The sequence below is a fragment of the Balaenoptera ricei genome, chromosome 20 (assembly GCF_028023285.1).
Source record: "Balaenoptera ricei isolate mBalRic1 chromosome 20, mBalRic1.hap2, whole genome shotgun sequence".
Taxonomy (NCBI): domain Eukaryota; kingdom Metazoa; phylum Chordata; class Mammalia; order Artiodactyla; family Balaenopteridae; genus Balaenoptera; species Balaenoptera ricei.
In genome coordinates this window covers 13,188,261-13,210,310 of record NC_082658.1, presented here as the reverse complement: position 1 = coordinate 13,210,310, position 22,050 = coordinate 13,188,261, and the positions used below count along the sequence as shown (strand labels likewise).

The window sequence follows — 22,050 nt, the reverse complement described above, 5'->3', positions numbered from 1 at the left end:
TGATGATTAATTAACTGATTCATTTAAAAATTGTTTAGAACAAGGTAAAAACATCAAGTGAAAGGATATGAATGGACAATTCACAAAGGGAGAAATACTGTGCAAATGTAACAATAAATGATAAAAAAAAAAATTCACCTTCACTAGGAAACAACAAAATGCAAAATAAAAGCACATGATCCCTTTTCATCCTTTAATAGATAACTTTATGTTGGTAAAGATTTCAAATATTCAAATCCAGTCTTGGCAACAATGTAAAAGAAAAGGACACTTTCATATACTGTGGATGGAAACTTAAGGTGAATTTGAAGTATCAAAAGCCCACCACTCCCACTTCCTGAAAATTACTCTAACAAAATATCTGGAAATTGCGCAAAGAGGTGTGTTAAGGATGTTTGTTGGGCTACTTGCAAGAGTACAAAACTGGACAAAACAGGAGTCCACACACATCTGCCTCTCACTGCTCCTAAGACCCAGTAAAATAAAAGTACAGCTGCACAAAATGGAAAGTCCTGACCAGCTGCAAGAATAGGGAGAAAGCGGTTATAAAGACTTCTGGGAGAGGGACTTCCCTGGCAGTCCAGTGTTTAAGACTTCGCCTTCCATTGCAGGGGGTGTGGGTTTGATCCCTGGTCAGGGAGCTAAGATCCCACATGCCTCATGGCCAATAAAACCAAAACATAAAACAGAAGCAATATTGTAACAAATTCAATAAAGACTCTAAAAATGGTCCACATCAAAAAAAAGACTTCTGGGAGAAAGGCAGCTCCAAATTAAGCAGGCAGAGAAGGCCACGTCATACATGCCCACCTGCACAGCCAAGGAGAGCTCAGAGTCAGCAAGTGCAGTGGGGCCCAAAGCAGGGAGGGGTCTGCGATCGCTGTAGCCCCAGAATCACTCACCGGGGACCAAACTCTGAACAAATACTTAAGTAAATGAAGGATTCTCCGGAGGAGACAGGAGTACCCCAGGTAAAGGCCTTCATTCTGGCATCTGGAACATCCTTGATGTTAGATAGAAATCTCGACCAACTCACTTGTTCTAAGAGAAAATCTGTCCATCAACTCGCCATACTGCCCCACAAGGAGCTGCCCATCAGAATCCCGTTCAGGAAAAGTCTAGATGAAAATGCTCCAAGGCAGAAGGAAGAAGAGCTACAATTCTGCAGCCTGTGGAAGGAAAACCACATTCACAGAAAAACAAAATGAAAAGGCAGAGGACTTTGCACCAGATGAAGGAACAAGATAAAACCCCAGAAAGACAACCAAATGAAGTGGAGATAGGCAACCTTCCAGAAAAAGAATTCAGAATAATGATAGTGAAGATGATCCAGGACCTCGGAAAAAGAATGGAGGCAAAGATCGAGAAGATGCAAGAAATGTTTAACAAAGGCCTAGAAGAATTAAAGAACAAACACCAAGAAGAATTAAAGAACAAACAAACAGAGATGAACAATACAACAACTGAAAGGAAAAATACGCTAGAAGGAATCAATAGCAGAATAACTGAGACAGAAGAACGGATAAGTGACCTGGAAGACAGAAAGGTGGAATTCACTGCCGTGGAACAGAATAAAGAAAAAAGAATGAAAAGAAATGAAGACAACCTGAGAGATCTCTGGGACAACATTAAACGCAACAATATTCGCATTATAGGGGTCCCAGAAGGAGAAGAGAGAGAGAAAGGACCAGAGAAAACATCTTTAGAGATTACAGTCAAAAACTTCCCTAATATGGGAAAGGAAATAGCCACCCAGGTCCAGGAAGTGCAGAGAGTCGCAGTCAGGATAAAACCAAGGAAAAACACGCCAAGACACAGAGTAATCAAATTGACAAAAATTAAAGACAAAGAAAAATTATTGAAAGCAACAAGGGAAAAACGACAAATAACATACAAAGGAACTCCCATAAGGTTAAGAGCTGATTTCTCAGCAGAAACTCTACAAGCCAGAAGGGAGTGGCATGATATACTTAAAGTGATGAAAGGGAAGAAACTACAACCAAGATTACTCTACCCAGCAAGGATCTCATTCAGATTCTACAGAGAAATCAAGAGCTTTACAGACAAGCAAAAGCTAAGAGAATTCAGCACCACCAAACCAGCTCTACAACAAATGCTAAAGGAACTTCTCTAAGTGGGAAACACAAGAGAAGAAAAGGACCTACAAAAACAAACCCATAACAATTAAGAAAATGGTAATAGGAACATACATATCAATAATTACCTTAAACGTGAATGGATTAAATGCTCCAACCAAAAAACGCAGGCTCGTTGAATGGTTACAAAAACAAGACCCATATATATGCTGTCTACAAGAGACCCACTTCAGACCTAGGGACACATACAGACTGAAAGTGAGGGGATGGAAAAAGATACTCCATGCAAATGGAAATTAAAAGAAAGCTGGAGTAGCAATACTCATATCAGATAAAATAGACTTTAAAATAAAGAATGTTACAAGAGACAAGGAAGGACACTACATAATGATCAAGGCATCAATCCAAGACAAGACATAACAGTTAAAAATATACATGCACCCAACATAGGAGCACCTCAATACATATGGCAACTGCTAACAGCTATAAAAGAGGAAATCAACAGTAACACAATAATAGTGGGGGACCTTAACATCTCACTTACACCAAAGGACAGATCATTCAGACAGAAAATTAATAAAGAAACACAAGATTTAAATGACACAATAGACCAGATACATTTAATTGATATTTATAGGACATTCCATCCAAAAACAGCAAATTACACTTTCTTCTCAAGTGCACATGGAACATTCTCCAGGATAGATCACATCTTGGGTCACAAATCAAGCCTCGGTAAATTTAAGAAAATTGAAATCATATCAAGCATCTTTTCCAACCAAGATGCTATGAGATTAGAAATCAATTACAGGGAAAAAAACGTAAAAAGCACAATCATATGGAGGCTAAACAATACATTATTAAATAACCAGGAGATCACTGAAGAAATCAAAGAGGAAATCAAAAAATACCTAGAGACAAATTACAATGAAAACACAACAATCCAAAACATATGGGATGCAGCAAAAGCAGTTCTAAGAGGGAAGTTTATAGCAACACAAGCCTACCTCAAGAAACAAGAAAAATCTCATATAAACAATCTAACCTTACACTTGAAGGAACAAGAGAAAGAACAAAACCCAAAGTTAGTAGAAGGAAAGAAATCATAACAATCAGAGCAGAAATAAATGAAATAGAAACAAAGAAAACAATAGCAAAGATCAATAAAACTAAAAGCTGGTTCTTTGAGAAGATAAACAAAATTGATAAAGCCTTAGCCAGACTCATCAAGAAAAAAAGGGAGAGGACTCAAATCAATAAAATTAGAAATGAAAAAGGAGAAGTTACAATGGACACCACAGAAATACAAAGCATCCTAAGAGACTACTACAAGCAACTCTATGCCAACAAAATGGACAACCTGGAAGAAATGGACAAATTCTTGGAAAGTTATAACCTTCCAAGACTGAACCAGGAAGAAACAGAAAATATGAACAAACCAATCACAAGTAATGAAATTGAAACTGGGATTAAAAATCTTCCAACAAACGAAAGTCCAGGACCAGATGGCTTCACAGGTGAATTCTATCAAACATTTAGAGAAGAGCTAACACCCAACCTTCTCAAACTCTTCCAAAAAACTGCAGAGGAAGGAACACTCTCAAACTCATTCTAAGAGGCCACCATCACCCTGATACCAAAACCAGACAAAGATACTACAAAAAAAGAAAACTACAGACCAATTATCACTGATGAATATAGATGCAAAAATCCTCAACAAAATACTAGCAAACAGAATACAACAACACATTAAAAGGATCATACACCACGATCAAGTGGGATTTATCCCAGGGATGCAAAGATTCTTCAGTATACGCAAGTCAATCAATGTGATACACGATATTAACAAATTGAAGAATAAAAACCATATGATCATCTCAATAGATGCAGAAAAAGCTTTTGACAAAATTCAACACCCATTTATGATAAAAACTCTCCAGAAAGTGGGCACAGAGGGAACCTAACTCAACATAATAAAAGCCATATATGACAAACCCACAGCAAACATCATTCTCAATGGTGAAAAACTGAAAGCATTTTCTCTAAGATCAGGAACGAGACAAGGATGCCCACTCTTGCCACTATTATTCAACATAGTTTTGGAAGTCCTAGCCACGGCAGTCAGAGCGAAAAATAAATAAAAGGAATACAAATTGGAAAAGAAGAAGTAAAACTGTCACTGTTTGCAGATGACATGATACTATACATACAGAATCTTAAAGATGCCACCAGAAAACTATTAGAGCTAATCAATGAATTTGGTAAAGTTGCAGTATACAAAATTAATGCACAGAAATCTCTTGCATTACTATACACTAACAACAAAAGATCAGAAAGAGAAATTAAGGAAACAATCCCATTCACCACTGCAACAAAAAGAATAAAATACCTAGGAATAAACCTACCTAAGGAGGTAAAAGACCTGTACTCGGAAAACTATAAGATACTGATGAAAGAAATCAAAGATGACACAAACAGATGGAGAGATATACCATGCTCCCGGATTACAAGAATCAATATTCTGAAAATGTCTATACTACCCAAAGCAACCTACAGATTCAATGCAATCCCTATCAAATTACCAGTGGCGTTTTTTACAGAGCTAGAAGAAAAAATCTTAAAATTGGTATGGAGACACAAAAGACCCCGAATAGCCAAAGCAGTCTTGAGGGAAAAAAACGGAGCTAGAGGAATCAGACTCCCTGACTTCAGACTATACTACAAAGCTACAGTAATCAAGACAATATGGTACTAGCACAAAAACAGAAATACAGATCAATGGAACAAGATAGAAAGCCCAGAGATAAACCCACGCACCTATGGTCAACTAATCTATGACAAAGGAGGCAAGGATATACAATGGGGAAAAGACAGTCTCTTCAATAAGTGGTGCTGGGAAAACTGGACAGCTACATGCAAAAGAATGAAATTAGAACACTCCCTAACACCATACACAAAAATAAACTCAAAATGGATTAGAGACCTAAATGTAAGACCAGACACTGTAAAACTCTTAGAGGAAAACATAGGAAGAACACTCTTTGACATCAATCACAGCAAGATCTTTTTTGATCCACCTCCTAAAGTAATGGAAATAAAAACAAAAATAAACAAATGGGGCTTCCCTGGTGGCACAGTGATTAAGAGCCCGCCTGCCAATGCAGGGGATGTGGGTTCGAGCCCTGGTCCGGGAAGATCCCACATGCCGCAGAGCAGCTGGGCCCGTGCGCCACAGCTGTTGAGCCTGCGCTCTGGAGCCTGCAAGCCACAACTACGGAAGCCCGCGTGCCTAGAGCCCGTGCTCCGCAACGGGAGAGGCCACCGCAGTGGGAGGCCCGCGCACCGCAACGAGGAGTGGTCCCTGCTTGTTGCAACTAGAGAAGGCCCGCGAGCAGCAATGAAGACCCAGTGCAGCCAAAAATAAATAAATAAAATAAATAAATTTTTAAAAATAAAAAAATAAACAAATGGAACTTAATGAAACTTAAAAGCTTTTGCAAAGCAAAGGAAACTACAAACAAGATGAAAAGACAACCCTCAGAATGGGAGAATATATTTGTAAACGAATCAAAGGACAAAGGATTACTCCCCAAAATATATAAACAGCTCATGCAGCTCAATATTAAAAAATCAACCCAATCAAAAAATAGGCAGAAGACCTAAACAGACATTTCTCCAAAGAAGACATACAGATGGGCAAGAAGCACTTGAAAAGCTGCTCAACATCACTAATTATTAGAGAAATGCAAATCAAAACTACAATGAGGTATCACCTCACACCAGTTAGAAAGGGCATCATCAGAAAATCTACAAACAACAAATGCTGGAGAGGGTGTGGAGAAAAGGGAACCCTCTTGCACTACTGGTGGGAATGTAAATTGATACAGCCACTATGGAGAACAGTATGGAGGTTCCTTAAAAAACTATAAATAGAATTACCATATGATCCAGCAATCCCACTACTGGGCATATACCCAGAGAAAACGATAATTCAAAGACACATGCGGGCTTCCCTGGTGGCGCAGTGGTTGAGAGTCTGCCTGCCGATGCGGGGGACACGGGTTCGGGCACTGGTCTGGGAGGATCCCACATGCCGCGGAGCGGCTGGGCCCGTGAGCCACAATTGCTGAGCCTGCGCGTCTGGAGCCTGTGCTCCGCAACAGGAGAGGCCGCGATGGTGAGAGGCCCGCGCACTGCGATGAAGAGTGGCCCCCACTTGCCGCAACTGGAGAAGGCCCTCGCGCAGAGACGAAGACCCAACACAGCCATAAATAAATAAATAAATAAATAAAATATTTTTAAAAAGAAGACACATGCACCCCAATGTTCATTGCAGCACTATTTACAATAGCCAGGTCATGGAAGCAACCTAAATGCCCATCAACAGACAAATGGATAAAGAAGATGTGGTACATATATACAATGCAATATTACTCAGCCATAGAAAGGAACAAAACTGGGTCGTTTGTAGAGACGTGGATGGATCTAGAGACTGTCATACAGAGTGAAGTAAGTCAGAAAGAGAAAAACAAATACCGTATATTAACGCATACATGTGGAACCTAGAAAAATGGTACAGATGAACCAGTTTGCAGGGCAGAAATAGAGACACAGATGTAGAGAACAAACGTATGGACTCCAAGGGGGGAAACTGGCGGGGGGGGTGGTGGTGGGTGATGAATTGGGAGATTGGGATTGACATATATACACTAATATGTATAAAACAGATAACTAATAAGAACCTGCTGTATAAAAAAATAAATAAAATTAAATTAACAAAAAAAACACCCCCCCCAAAAAAAAGAAAAAGAAAATGCTCCAACTTACAAAACAGAAGCAGAGGAGCCCTTGTCTGCATCCATTTGGTCTGAAACACGGACAGAACCAGCAAGATGAAAAGACCAAATTACAAAGAAAAGCTGACCCCAGGGGAAAGAGGAGAACCTCAGGAACAGTAGAGAACAGCCAGAACTCAGCTCAGAGAGACTCGGAAAGACAGCACAGCCCTCACGGAAGAACAGAGACCAGGAAAGCAGGTGATTCCAGTGCTTCCCTCAGCAACCCCCACCCTCTAAACCCCAGTAAATCAACAAAGAGAAACAAATCCACAAGGAAAAGAGAACAGAAGAAACAGTAGCTAAGAGACTTCAGCAGTGACTTCCAAGTTGTAACTGAGCCGCACAGGGGAAGCACAGAAGCAGAGCCCAGCGATGGGTCACAGTCAGGAAGCCAGAGGCCTGAGGTGCCGGGGACAGCCCAGGGTAGGACGAAGGTGGGGCTGAAAACAGGAGTGGTCCAAGGCTCCAGGCCACAGCACCGTGCCCATACAGGCAGAAGACTAAAGGTTTACTTTTTTTTTTAAATAAATTTATTTATTTTATTTTTGGCTGTGTTGGGTCTTCCTTGCTGCACACAGGCTTTCTCTAGTTGCAGCAAGCAGGGGCTACCCTTCGTTGCGATGCACGGGCTTCTCATTGCGGTGGCTTCTCTCGTTGCGGAGCATGGGCTCTAGGTGCGCGGGCTTCAGTAGTTGTGGCTCTTGGGCTCTAGAGCACAGGCTCAGTAGTTGTGGCACTCGGGCTTAGCTGCTCCGCAACATGCGGGATCTTCCCGGACCCAGGCTCAAACCCGTGTCCCCTGCACTGGCAGGCGGATTCTTAAGCACTGCGCCACCAGGGAAGCCCTAAAGGTTTACTCTTGAGAGTGGAGAATACCACAGTAACTGGCCATATTTGGATTTTTTTAATTTAAATCAAATAAAATTTAAGATTCAAAGAAAAAAACAAAAAATAAAATAAAATTCAGTTCCTCAGTCATACGAGCCATATTTCAAGTGCTCAACAGTCACAAGTGGCTAGTGGTGACCTTACCAGACAGCACAGATCTAGAACATTCCATCATTGCACAGAGCTATCCTGGACAGAGATGTCCTGAAGAGGGGAGGCTGAAGGGCTTAGAGCTGGAAGCCAGGCTTGGTGCCCGACTCAAAAGGGAATTCTGGGCTAGGAGGCCCACAGCAGGACCCTCCCCACAGGGCCACAGGGCCCAGCAGCTGGGTGTGTGCTCCCCAGGGAGGAAAACCGGACCTGTAAGACAACTTTGAAATATACCAAACCAAGGACAAGCAATCTTATAAAGTAAAAACAACTGTCAAAATAAATTCAAGAACATCTTCTACATGCAAAACAAAGATCCAAAAGCAGAACTATAAGGGAAAAGCTTAGGGACCCAGAGGATCACTCTTGGAAATTCACAGGCACACCAGAAGAAGGCAGAGCAGAGAAACGATCAAAAACACACCAGAAGTAAAGTTCCCTGTACCAAAGGATGCAAGTCTTCAGCCTAAAATTGTCCAGCTAATGCCCAGCATAAAAAAAAAGCCTAGAGCGAGTCATACCCTCCTAAAATATCAGGTTCTAGAAAAGCCTCCTGAAAAAGAAACTCAGACTTGGACATGGCATAACTGGATGAAGGAAGATGATGGACCCATGCCTTCCATCCCCACCCAGCCAAGCTGCCAACCACACATGAAATGTATTTATTCTGCCTGAGACAGCTGAGAGTTCAGAAAACTTACCTTCTACAAAACCTGTTAAAAAAGAAAAACTAGCATGCACAGCACCAGCCCACTTTTTAAAAGGCACCTGTGTGCACGCTGAGGCTAACCCTTGGTGCCTCCCTGGTGATGTGTCTAAGATCTCCACAGCCCTGGGGGCAAGTAGCGATGATGACCCCATATCACAGGCAAGAAAACTCAGGCACAGAGCAGCTAAGTGGCAGAGCTGGGGTGTAAATCTAGGCGGTCTAGCCCCAGGGTTCGTGACCTTAACCCCCATCCCATGCTGCCCTTCAACTGAAGTTACTATCGCTACTTTCCTCCTTCTCAAGTTCACTGCCAGGAGCAGGTGTTACTATTGTAGGCCCCACTAACCAGTAAGACCTGGGCACTTCATCCTGATACCCTCTGCTTGTGCGCAGGCGCGCAAACACACACACACTCCATGCACCAAGGCCTCTGTGATCATCTGTAACTGAATGATCAAAAATCAAAATCCTCAGCCTCTGTTCTTACCTAGGTGTGGGTCCAACAGGTGAGGCTGCTCCTGATATCTGTCCATTATTACTAAAAAGAAAAACAATGTGAGAATTAACATGCACATGAGCCTCGGAAACACTCGAGTTTTCCCACAATGACTTGCAGGGCAGCTCCCAAGAGCACAGGCCAGCTGGAGTGAGGCCCCACCCACCCACTTCCTCAGGGCCACTGTGCCCTGGCCTCTGCTCTCTGCTTGCTCAGCACACCTTCCTCGCAGGTCCTCGCTTCTTCCTTCCTTCATGGCCTGCTGACAGCCAAGCTGAGTTCTCCCCTTCATTAGACACACACCTTCCACACCCTTCACTCTCCTCTGCCACACACACCAAGCCATGTGCCCTCCCAGCCCTCACACCACGGCCTCCTTAATCCCAGGCAGCCTGGTTTCCACTCCTACCAGCAGCTAGAACTGCTCCTATCAGATCCCACGACCACTTGGGCTACGGCAGTTCTTATGCGCCACACACCTCCACATCTGACCACTCCCTAGGAATGGGAAAGTGGGCTTTCACTGGTCCCTGGATATACACCTCACCCTCAGTACAGTTCTACGCCAGAGGTATTTTCAGTGCTAACCGCAGCCGACAGCCAGAGAAACAGCACAATCAAGCAACCAGCCCAAGTGGCAGAAGGGTATTCAAGCCCAGGGACGAGTTGCCGAAGTGTGTGCTCTTTCCACTCAACCGGCCACACTGCCCCCTCCTGAAGTTCACCGTTGTCATTACAAACCCATGAAGACAAAATTATATAGAAATTTCTTTAGCTAAAAGGGTCCACGAGGACGGTTTTACTGAATCACAAAACCCTACGTAGTTATCTAACCACGGGATCCTAAGGAGTCATTTGGAAGTTACCCGTTATAGACAACGGCAAGGGTCCGTCTAAACTTGGAGAACCTAGACTAATAACTAAGCACCCTACGGTGCGCCTATCCGATATCCTGCGCCGCCCTGCATAGTCTTGGCAGAGCCATGGGCGCTGCCTACAGCTAAGGCTCTGGGTGGGGGCCCCACAACCGCACAGCCAGCCCGGCCCCCGCCCGCTCCAACCTGTTCTCGCCTCTCCTGCTCCCACTGCCCCGTCCACACAGCTGTCTCGGACGAAATGCTCTTTGCTGTGGTCCCAGGGCAGGATGGGGACAGGACTGGGAGATGAGCCGCCCAGGGGAGGTCCACCCGCCCCCTCCTGACGGAGGTCGGCCAGGAGGCCCACTGCCCTCCACCTCTCACGCGCGCCCGTGTCTGGGACCGCAAGAAAGGAGACCTGCACAGCCTGCGCTGCCCCCCTCCCCTCCTCCGGCCCGCGCGCACCCCGGAACCGCTCCAGGGCGCCCTCCCGGGCCGCGCGGTCTCCGAGCACCGCCGGTAGGCGGCCGAGCAGCTCCTTCGTCTCCGCGCTCTCGCCGAACGACTCGAGAGAGGCGCCGCAGGCCAGCGCCGCGTCCTCCGCCGCATCCTCCGCCCGGTCCTCCACCGGATCCTCCACGGCACCCACGGCCGGCTCCTCGCTCAAGGCCATCCTCGGCGGCCGGACGGTGCCCGCAGACTCGCAGCCGGCTCCACACGCGCGCGGGGCGCGGGGCGTGGGGCGTGGGACACGAGGCACCGAACGCTCAAGACTGCTGAGACAGAGAAGGCGGCAATGACGCCGGCCCCGCCCCACGACCTCCGACCTTGCGCGCCGGCCCCGCTACAGAGCGCGCCGGCCGCCAAAATACTGCGCGCGGAGGTGGTGCCGAGCCCGAGGGGGGCGGGGCCAGAGGACTGGGTGGGGCGACAAGATCCCACAAGCCGGCTGCGCAGCCTTCCCCGAGCACGCGCGCTGAGTTCAGGTCCCGGGCGTCTTTCTGCAAAGCCGTCTGCAGGCGCCCAGGGCTGCAGTGGGAGTGGCTCCAGCCCGCTAGACAGGCACTTTCCAGACAACAGATGAGTGGGCGCTCGTAAAGCCCCGAAATAATTGGTGATTCGGGAGGAGTGATAACAGCGCGGCTCAGGTCTTCCGAGATGCACACACGGGTGGCCGAGGTGCCCGGCATCCCCGCCCTTCCACGGTGGCAGCCCGACACGCCGACCCCCTGGACACCCCGACACCCTGACCACTCCAGGCACCCTCCAGGGCACACCCCCTACCCAAGGCTACCGCCACACACACACACACACACACACACCCTTCTTATCGAGCAAAAAACACCAGCTGCAAAACGGAGCGCGGGAGAGCGGCTGGGCAGTGGCTGCCGCACATGGGGGGGGGGGTGTCTTCTTTCCACCTGTCCACCTCAGTAAGGTGGACCTGGAGCCCTGCTCAGCCCCAGAGATACTGCTCAAGAGGTGGGCCCATCTCATGGTCCCCAACTCTGCCTAAGCCAGAAACAGGAGACCCGAATCCACAGGGGGCCATGACATCAAATTCCACCTAAGCAAACCCCAGATCTGTGTGAATTTCTGTACAAATGTCATGGAAGTATCCAAACTCCAAGTTCCCCCCAGATTGGAATAGGTAATGAGCCTGCCGTAGACCTTTCAGGTGGTCTGGGCCCCCATAAATTAACCCAGCTGCATGGAGGACGGAGACGCAGGTGAAACTAAGACACACACAGTTCCATCCCTGAAACCACCATGGGCTTTATTCATCTCTGAAGCCGCCTCTGGTGCTGCCGCCCTGGTCCTTTGGCAAGCAGCTGGGCAGGGGACACAGGCGGGCTGCTACTTGAGAAGCTTCCTCATGGTGCCCAGGGATGGGCTCCTGTACTGCTTCCCGAAGTGGTTCCAGTGGTTCAGGTAGTTAAAGAGCTGATAGAGCAGCAGCCGCCTGTCAAACCCTGGAGCCTTGGGGACCTTCCGGTGGTAGGCGGTGAAGAAGGGCCTGGGAAACCCCCCGAACATCAAAGCAATCGCCAGTTCAAACTCAGAATGACCGTAGAAGGAGGCCGGGTCGTAAATAATGGGGCCGGTGTCGTCCTCTGCCACATTTCCTGACCAGAGATCCCCATGAAGAAGGGCGGGGACAATTTCTAGGCCACAAAACAAATCTGGGATCTTCACCTAAGAAAATAATTATTGTACACAGGGTTATCACAGGCCTGGGAGCCACCGTCTCCTCATCCAGTACTTGGAAATAAGGCAAAAACGACCTTGTGTTTGCTCAGGGTCCAACCACCACTTTGTACCAAGCCCAGGGATAAGGATCCTCTGACTCCAGGGAAATGTAATTTTGTCTTAGTATTTACTACTAATTTAGGTCCAGAAGCGCTACAATATTAATGATTTCCATACAATAGAGTAGAGAACCTCAGAGGTTATGGTTTTATTGTCATGTAGAATATGAACTGTATAACCTGAGTGGAGTCTTTTTGTATGTAACTTAGCAAACTTTCTGCGCTATTCTTTTATTTCACAGCACATATATATCTGCACCTCTTTTGTAGCCTGATTACTTCAGCAATGAGTTAAATAAAATTTCTTTGATGCATGCTGATAGACTGATATGCAAGTTCTGTTTTTAACATTTTGAGAGTTACGTTTTGAAACCAATCACTCTGGTTTCAAAGTGCTACCCATACCTGCTACCCACACCTGCTCTAAGAGGTAAGACGTTTTTGTGCCTTGGTGAAAAAAACAGCATAAGAATGGACAAGAAAGTAATAATAAATGCCACCATTTACAAGCCAAACACCTACATTTCACATGAGCAAAGTTTGAGGTTAAGTACCTGGTGACCAAGCAGGTGAGAGGTGCACTCAGGGGTCAAGTATGCCCTCAGGTCCCATCCCCATCTCAGTTTCCCCATCAAGCCAATAGTCAGGACACTTATGGGTCCACGACTAGGCCAGCTCTGCTCCAGGCTCAGCAGTCCCCACTCTGGCTCTGTTCTAGCAGGGGGTCCCACACAAATGTGGGAGGCTCATAAGAGAACAGCCCCTCTCCCAGAGGATAATTGCTATGCCCACCTGTAGTTGTGACCACAGTTCTCGTGCCTCTCGGTCAGCATAGTCCTTCTCAATGAGGTCCAGCTGTGCTTGAAGCCGGTGCTGGGTGAAGAAGGTTGGCCAGTCATCCTGCCAGTCGTTCACCTGAGCAACAAGGGAAAGGAGGGGCTGGTGCTGCAGCTGGTGGTCACAGGACAGAGTTATGCATGGCATCCGCCTAAACCCTAAAGCGACCACTAAAAGAGCACAGCAAATGTTATCGGTGTCCAACAAGGGAGATAAGATGGAATCATTAAAAATACTTACTTAGCGACTTCCCTGGTGGCGCAGTGGTTAGAAATCTGCCCGCCAATGTAGGGGACACGGGTTCGGGCCCTGGTCCGGGAGGATCCCGCGTGCCGCGGTACAGCTGGGCCCATGCGCCACAGCTGCTGAGCCTGCGCTCTAGAGCCCGCGAGCCACAACTACTGAAGCCCACACACCTGGAGCCCGTGCTTCCCAACAGGAGAAGCCGCCGCAGTGGGAGGCCTGTGTGCCGCAACGAAGAGAGGCCCCCGCTCTCCACAGCTGGAGAAGACCTGCGCACACAGCAACGAGGACCCAACGCAGCCAAAAATAAATAAGTAAATAAATTTTTTAAAAATACTTAGTTAATTCAAAAGAGAGATAAAGAATAAAAGGGGAGCAAAGAACAGAGAAGACAAATAAAAAAGAAATGACAACAGTTCCAAACCTAACCATATCAATAAGTACATTAAAAGTTAATTCGAAAGAGAGCATAAAGAATAAAAGGTGGGACTTCCCTGGTGGTGCAGTGGTTAAGAATCCGCCTGCCAGTGCAGGGAACACGGGTCCGAGCCCTGGTCCGGGAAGATCCCACATGCCACGGAGCAACTAAGCCCATGTGCCACAACTACTGAGCCTGTGCTCTAGAGCCCACGAGCCACAACTACTGAGCCCATGTGCCACAACTACTGAAGCCCACGCGCCTAGAGCCCAAGCTCTGCAACAAGAGAAGCCACCGCAATGAGAAGCCCGCGTATCGCAACGAAGAGTAGCCCCCGCTCGCGGCAACTAGAGAAAGCCCACGCTTAGCAATGAAGACCCAACAACGAAGACCCAATGCACAAAAAAATAAATAAATAAATAAATTTATAAAAACAACAACAATAAAGAAAAAAGAGTAAAAGGGGAGCAGAGAACAGATAAGACAAATAAAAAAGAAATAACAGTTCCAAACCTAACCATATCAATAAGTACATTAAATGTGACTAAACACCCCAGTTAAATGACAGAGATCAACAGGTTAGAAAAATAAAGCAATTATTTTTAACCCAATTATATTTTTTAACCAAATTATAAGCTGTGTACAAGAAATGCACTTTATATATAAAAACAGAAACAGGTTAAAAGGATAAAAAAGATAAATCATGCTAACACTAGTCAAAAGAAAGCTGGAGCAGCTATATTAATATGGAAGTAAATTTCAGAGCAAAGAATCTCACCAAGTATAAAGAAAGTCATCTCACTATGGAAAGGAAGTCAACTGATGAGGAAGATGTAATAATCCTAAACAATTATGTCCCTAATATATGGCAAATAAGCACATGAATAGATAGATGCTCCACATCCTTAGTCATCAGGGAAAATAGAACCTCACTGAGATACCTCACAATCACTAGGATGGCTACAATTTTAGAAAAAGGAAAATACCAAGTATGCGAGGATGCCGAGGACCTGGAACGCTCGTACACTGATGGTGTGAATGTAAAATGGTATAACCACTTCGGAAAATATTTTGGTAGTTTCTTAAAAAGTTAAATATAAGCCTACATTTGACCTAGTCATTGGCTCCTAGGTACTTACCCAAAATAAATGGAAGCATTTGTCCACACAAACTCTTGCACATGAAGGTTCATAGCAGCTTTATTTGTGAAAGCAAAACCCGGAAACAACTCAGATGTCCATCAACAGGTGAATGGATAAACACACTATGGTTTATCATACAATGGAATGGACTTTTGACACAGGCAACAACATGGATGAATATCAAAATGTTTGTGCTAAGTGAAAGAAGCCAGACAAAAAGGAGTACACACCATATGATTCCATTTATATTAAATTACACAAAATGCAAACCTATCTATGGTGATAGAAAACAGATCAGCAGTTGCCAGCGGCAGAGAAGGGCAGGAGGAAAACATTACAAAAGGACAGGAGGACACTTTTTTTGGTGATGGATATACTCATTGACCTGACTGCGGTTAGCGGTTCACAGGCGCATACATATGTCAAAACTTACCAAACTGTACTTTTTAAGTAGGTGCAGTTTATTTTATGTCAATTATACCTTAATAGAGTTGTTTAAAAAAAAAAAAAAGATGCAAAGCTTATTTTATACAAGGGTTACTTTGTGAAATTCCTTAAGGGAGGAACTTTCTGGAGAGCATGCATCTCTGGTCAGCATCCTCAGTATGGAGACTCCCTGTGCAGAGGGCTGTGGTGGCTGAGGCCCTGGGTTCACCCCCTTGGTGCTAGGTGCACCTCAAGAGAAGGCGGCAGGCCCCCTCCCCAAACAGCCTGAGGCGTATGGGATGGCATGCCCTCGTGCCCCATCCGCCTGCCCAGGCCCCTAGTGTCCCAGCCTCGGTCTACCTCCTAGATGACCAGGTCATGAAGACATAGACTTTGTGTTTGGAGCTGGAGACCAGCACTGGCTAGCCCTCCACCTGAACCAATGGGCCGTGATCCCCTCACCCACGAAAAGACATGACCTTCCCCTGAGCTACCAAAGGCGGGGCCGCCTGGGTGCATAGCTGGTGGGAGGACCCAGCTTTCACCTGGACCAGGTGGGTCAGGATGTGTGGCGGTCAGGGCCTATGCTCTGAAGCCAGACAGGGCCAAACCCTGGCCCCTGCGCTTACCAGCTGCATGACTCAGGCACCACCTGGCTTCTCTGCACATCATTTTCCTCATCTATAAAATGGGTCAATGGCAACCCGCCTCCTGGTGTTGCGATGGCAAATGGGGAGTTGAGTCAGACACGGCAGCAAACAAACTGTGTCAGTCCTCTGACCGAGCCAATGGCCCCAACGGGGCTCAGCTCACTAGGTGCCACCATTCAGGGTTGCCCCATGAACGGCTGCAGCCCCTAAGGGCCCACTCAGTCCTCCCAAGGAGCAGGGAGCCTCCTGAAACTTCAGGCTGGTCCATCCAGGCTATGTCCGTCGGACACTACATCCAGTACCATCTTGTCACAGCACAAGGAGGGGGACCAGGTGTCCTCCCAGGTTTCCTGCCCCTTCCTGGCCGGGCTGCAGCTAAACTAGGTTGGTTCACTGATCCTGGACTCTGAAGGGACACTCGGGGGCTGCCTGTGTCCCTAACAGGCCAGCCCCATCCTCACCTGCTTCACACATCAGGGTTCTGTGTACAAGTTCATTCCTCAGTTCTTGAAAAGCCACTGTGTGAGGTCAACCAAATCTCTGTAGACTCGTAGCTCTTAAACTCAACATCTGAAGCAGGATAACAAGCCACATTTGGCCATACTGGCCTGGGACCACACTATCGTGCTGGTCACTAGCTCCAGATAGGTGTGTAACCCCCAGGGTAGCTGGCTTCAGCAGAGATTCATGGGGTCTTAACAAGCCTGGTAAACCACCAGGTACAGTTCTAGGGACCCCAGATGTGAGGGCTACCCCTTGACTAAGATCCCTAAATCTGCCTCCAGCTTCATAAGGATCTTGCCCCTAGTGACCTCCGCCTGGAAGAACAGGCCCTCTGCCCACACCAGGGAGACATAAAAGTATATCTATTGTACAATATGATTCCATTTATACGAAATGTCCAGAATAGGCAAATCCTAAAGACAGAGATTCATGGTTGCCGGTGACTGAGGGCGGGGTAATAGGGAGTGACTACTAATGGGTATGTGGTTTCTCTTTGGGGTGATGAAAATGTTTTGGAGTCAGACAGTGGTGATGTCTGCATAACACTGTGAATATACTAAAAATCACTAAACTGTACACTTTAAAAGTGACATTTATGTCACTGAATTACATCTCAATAGTACTAATAGTTTTTTTTCAATAGTACTAATAATTTTTAAAGGCCCCAGGAGAGGGGCTGAGTGACCAGGACTTAGTCCCTGACCTCTAATGCTGCCTTACCCCCACCCACTTCCGTCCTCCACACTTAGCACATGCCCTCCTGTGATATGGCCCTTGCACCTGCTGTTTCCTCTGCTCAGAATGCTCTTCTACCTGCCCCACAGCTCCCCACCTCCTCTGAGCTCTGTTCAGTGAACCTCGACATCTACTCTCCCCAGCCCACTTATCACAGCTCACACTCTGCTTTCAGAAATCAGATAGTCAGACTTGCTGGTGCCCAGCAGACTGGCACTCTGTCACACACAAGGGGTGGGGTGACCAGCATTGGGGCGTCAGGAACTAAGCAGAAGCATCCTCCCCCAGGCACTCACCTGTGGGATGAAGCCGCAGCACGTCACCGCGTGGAAGCCGAACTTGGTCACATACTGGGGCCCGGCGCCCTCAGCCCTCTGGCCTGTCAACAGAAAGTGCCGCTTGTCATTCTCTTAAACGTCAGACCTCAGCAGAGCATCAGGATGGGCCTGGGCTGCACTGCTGGAACATGGGTGGCTGAGGATGTACTACACGTGGTAGCAATTGGTCCACACATGGACCAGCAAGGACACGCCTATCTCAAGCACACTGGACAGCAGAGCTGGATATAAAAGGGGCCATGAGCTGATTTTACCAGCTTATGATCAAAATTCTTATTTAACAATCTCTTGTTTCACACTGCGGTCTACAGGCAGGTGGTGTGCAACCCAACCCATTACTGAAATGTCCCGCCTGAGCACCAACCCAGGGTAGATGCACCCAGGTCAAGGGTGCACAACAGCAGTCTGAACATACCCACTCTGTTCTCCTCCTCCCTCAACTTCTCCCTGAGCTTCTGGTTGTAAAGGTGCAAATCTGCCATCTGGTCTCCTAGTTTTGATGCCTGACTGAGGAAAGAAGAAATGCAGCCAATTAAAATAAGAAACAACAACCAGCTAGCATGTTCCATTTTGAGAAATGTTTTAAATACCTTAAAAACTACTCTCTGTTCTTTAAAAACTGAAAAAAATGAACTGTAGGCAATGACCTCCAAAAAACAAAATAGTATAAAATCACCAAGAGGGGTAGGCTTCTGTTGAAGCCCACGGAGGTACTGGGAATTAAGGGACAAATCAAGGGAAAAAGTAATGTTAAGTAGAAAAAAAAAAAAAGGCTCCCAATTTTTGTAAAAGCAAATGTAAATCACATATAAGAAAAAGACTGGGGTGATAATCACACACCAAAATGTAGCAGTGACTGCTCCCTGCTTCTGGGATGACGGGTGCCTTTAGTTTTCTTTACATGAGTTTGTGTCTTCCACCATTTTTTAAACAATGAATATACATAACTTTAATAATTAGAAAAAAAATTAAGGAACTTCAGATAATTTCTAGATCAGACCTCACTGCCCAAACTGAGCTGGCACGGGTGCCCTCTGAGCACAAAGCAATGGATGGTTCAAACACGCTTATCTGGCACAGCTTTGTGGAGGCAAACTAACCTCAAACTGACCCTGCATGGAAAGCAAGAGCTCCTGTCTCCATCAGGGATGGCAGGTGTGGTTCTTGGCCCTGCCTCTGCTCCCTGCACGGAGTTATATGGGCAGCTCAGCAAGAGGCTGCTCCTCCTCTCTCTCGTCTCCCTCTCTCTGTCTCTGTCTTCCTCTCTGTCTCCCTGTCTCTCTCTCTCTCTCTCTCACACACACACATATACACACACACATACACACACACACACACACACACACACACACACATTCTCTCTCTCTCTCTCTCTCTCTCTCTCTCTCTCACCTGCTCAGGCCCCTCATCTTCAGATGCTCCATCACAAAGGCAGCCCCACCTCCAGGCAGGTCAATCACCTTGATAGGCTGAGGCGCCCGCACCAGGCCGGTGCTCCGAAGAGCCTCCAGGCTCGCCATCTCCCCCTCAAACATCTGCCGGGCCTGCGTCCAGAACACGGCCGTGAACTCCGACGCCAGCAGGGGCTACGCAGCCAGGCTGAGGCTCACAGCCCTGGACAGAAGCCACCATGTGGGATCGCAAGTACCCAGGACCTCCAGTTGCTGAAAACTGGCTGGGGAGCAAGGCATCCGCCCCCAGAGGGTGGGACGCAATGTGGCCCCCTTTGGATAGGAAGGGGCTGCACCGAGAGCTTAGGGTGGACAGGATACTGAGGCCTGCACCAAGCACTTGCTCTGAGAGGTAAGGAAGCACAAGCCATGGTGGGGTGGGGTTCTGGGGGTGCTGGGGAAACCTTCGGGTGCTAGGAGTGCCATGGGGGTGCTGGGAGTGCCATGAAGGTACTGTGGGGTGGTGGGAGTGCTATGGGGTGTTGTAGTAGACCATGAGAGTGCTGGGGGTATAGTGGGGTGCTGTGGGGTGCCACAGGGTGCCATGGGGGTGCTGGTGGGGTGCCTTGAAGTGCAGGTTAGTGGAGGGTATGGGGCTGCGCCTGGGTCCCCTTCCAGGTTACCTGCCCCCACGATGCCTTGAGCACTTACAGCAAATGAGGGGCAGCATGGGAGGCATGCCAAAGTGACTGGGGCACACACTTGGGGCGGGGGAAGGCAGGGGTTGGGGGGTCCAGGGCCGGTCCCCAGAGGCAAGCACCCACCAGGGCCTGGAGGCTGGGAAGGAGCCATGCACCCCACCCAAAAAGAAGACAGCCACTCCCCAGGGCAGCGGAACAGCCTCCACTGGGACCCAGGGGTCTTCCTACTTCTAAAACATTTTGTACAAATATCCCAATTTTAAATTAGGTGAACTCTCACCTTAGGTACACGATATCTGGGTTAAAAATGTGTTTGTTAATATGGTTTGCGAATACCTCTGGCTATAGAACTAACCTTTGTGAACAAGATCAAAGCATCTATTTCCACACAGGAAAAGAATTCCATCCTTTAATTAAAGGACCTGAGGGGAGAACGTGCAAGGTGTCCTCCTAACTGCCAATCCACACCTAGAATCATGGAGCGGGGTGTCCAGTGACCCCCAGCCATGCTCCCAGGGTGAGATCCCAAACGTACAGGGGAAGAGGACACCTGGGCTCCAGATTGCTTACATCCTGAGGGCCTCACCTATCACCTGTTCTCGTGTATTGATTGATCACCTACTGTGTGCCAGCACTGAAGGTTTCAAGGCTGAAAAATGGGATCCCAGCCTGGAAGAGCTTTCAGGAACCAGCTGCGAAGTTTCCAGGGCCACCGTGAACCCTGAACCCAATACTGCTTCCCAGTGGGCAGGCCTTATTGTTTTGAGGGATTTGGGTACTGAAACCAGATTCTTTAACAGTTCCTGGTGCCAACAGAGCAGGGATGCCAGACCAGTGCTGACCCATTGTCCATCCTAAACGTTGGCAGTGCTGCAGGGGGACTGGAGGGGTCACTCTGGGATTTTCTCCAGCCCACAGCCAACACCCCCTCCCCACTGCCGCATCTCAAAGGGGCCTGGCCCACAGAGCACCAGGGGCCTCCTTGGAGCTGCCCACCAGGGCCAAGGGAGCGCCATCCTCAGCATCTGAGGTGCACACACTGTGGTCAGTTTTCTCCATCTGTAAAGTGTTACTATTTTCCATGTATATTTAACAGCAATATTTTAAGCAGGCGATGGAAACCAGGTCCAAACACAAGCATGGCCTGTGAGTAGGAGGAGCAGAAGCCTGGCCCTCTGTGTCCGGCAAGGGTTCTTCCTTCCTCCTTCCATCTGCCGGGGAGGACCCAGGGGCTGTGGGGAGCGGAGCCCAGAGCTGAGCCCCAGGGGAGTGGCAGAAGCAGCCCAGGACCCCAAGCTTCACCACCCCCCATGCTTGAATGGTTGAGAAATTAAAACAGACACCAAAAACTCCTGTGCATCCAGGCAAAAGGAAGTAAATTAATCCCGCAGCAGACAAAACCTCGGAATCCCACAGAAATCGCTTGAGCCTCTGCAAGGCCGCAAGCTGACCCCGGGGCTGTGACTGCCAGCTCTGGCCCAGGACCAGACCACGGCGCTGCCTCTCCCTGAGCCCCTGAGCGTCTGAGCCCCCTCGCCACCCTCCTCTCCTCCCCCCTTTCCTTCCAGCCCTCCCCCACCCTCAACCCCTTCTCCCCTCCAGCTCCCGGGGCAGGCTCAGGCCGCAGGGAGGGGTGGGGTGGGGTGGGGTGGGATGGGATGGGGTGGGGGGCACGCACCAGCGTCCTGCGGTTGACCTTGATGAACACGGGACCGGCATCCGTGTCGTAGGCGCGTCCCTCGCTGATGCAGCCGGCCCCGGGGCTCCCGAAGGCGCGCAGGGTCGCGGTGCGCAGCTCGGCGCGCAGCAGCTGCTCCATGGGGCCGGGGGAGGGATGGGGGACGGGAGACACGGGGACACGGGGGACCTGGGACCGCGCAGACAGCGAGCCCGGACGCGAGCTCGCCGCTGCCGAGGCAGCTGTCCGTGGTGGAGGCGCCCGGTCTGTGCGGCCTAAGGGCTCCCAGCGCCCGGGTGTCCGGCCTCCCGGTCTTCCTCTCGCAGGAGGGTGAGGGCGGGGGTTCAGTCAGGCCGGGCAAGCGCTCGCCGCCCCCACCCCGTAGGCCAAGCCGGGCGGACCCAGCGCTGTGGGAGGAGGGCGGAGCTCTCTGATAGCGGGACAGACGTGGGGGCGGTGCCCTTCCGTGTGTCCACAGTCAGTGAGCCTGGACCCGCCTGGGACTTGCCCAGGGCCCTGTAGGGCCTGAACTCCTTGTACGGAGGCTCCCTGAACCCTCTCTGGGCCTCGGCCCAGAGGTCTCCCACCCAGCAATACCCAGGACAGTCCAGGGGAGATTGCCGTCCCTGGGATGCGGGTCACAG

At 48.5% G+C, this 22,050-nt stretch overlaps 2 protein-coding genes across 5 annotated transcripts in view; both read right to left on the bottom strand.

Moving 5' to 3' along the window:
- TBCD (tubulin folding cofactor D) overlaps nt 1–10,841 on the bottom strand; it is a 175,135-nt gene extending 164,294 nt beyond the window's left edge. For all 4 annotated transcript variants that reach the window (XR_009499404.1, XM_059906846.1, XM_059906847.1 and 1 more), the window contains exons 1-2: nt 10,500–10,841; nt 9,169–9,219 (exon numbers count right to left, since the gene is read on the bottom strand). Coding sequence is in view for 3 of the 4 variants with exons in the window: in XM_059906846.1 (XP_059762829.1) it covers nt 9,169–9,219; nt 10,500–10,707 (259 nt within the window). In the remaining variant the exon portion in view is untranslated. The remainder of the gene's footprint in view (nt 1–9,168; nt 9,220–10,499) is intronic.
- Nucleotides 10,842–11,785: 944 nt separating this feature from the next.
- On the bottom strand, nt 11,786–21,816 carry FN3K (fructosamine 3 kinase). Its single transcript, XM_059906730.1, has 6 exons — nt 21,407–21,816; nt 19,029–19,180; nt 18,052–18,143; nt 17,595–17,677; nt 13,136–13,258; nt 11,786–12,230 (listed from the first exon to the last, which is right to left on the bottom strand). The coding sequence occupies exons 1-6, from the start codon at nt 21,545–21,547 to the stop codon at nt 11,892–11,894; spliced, it is 930 nt and encodes a 309-aa protein (XP_059762713.1). The 5' UTR covers nt 21,548–21,816; the 3' UTR covers nt 11,786–11,891.
- Nucleotides 21,817–22,050: the final 234 nt, after the last annotated feature.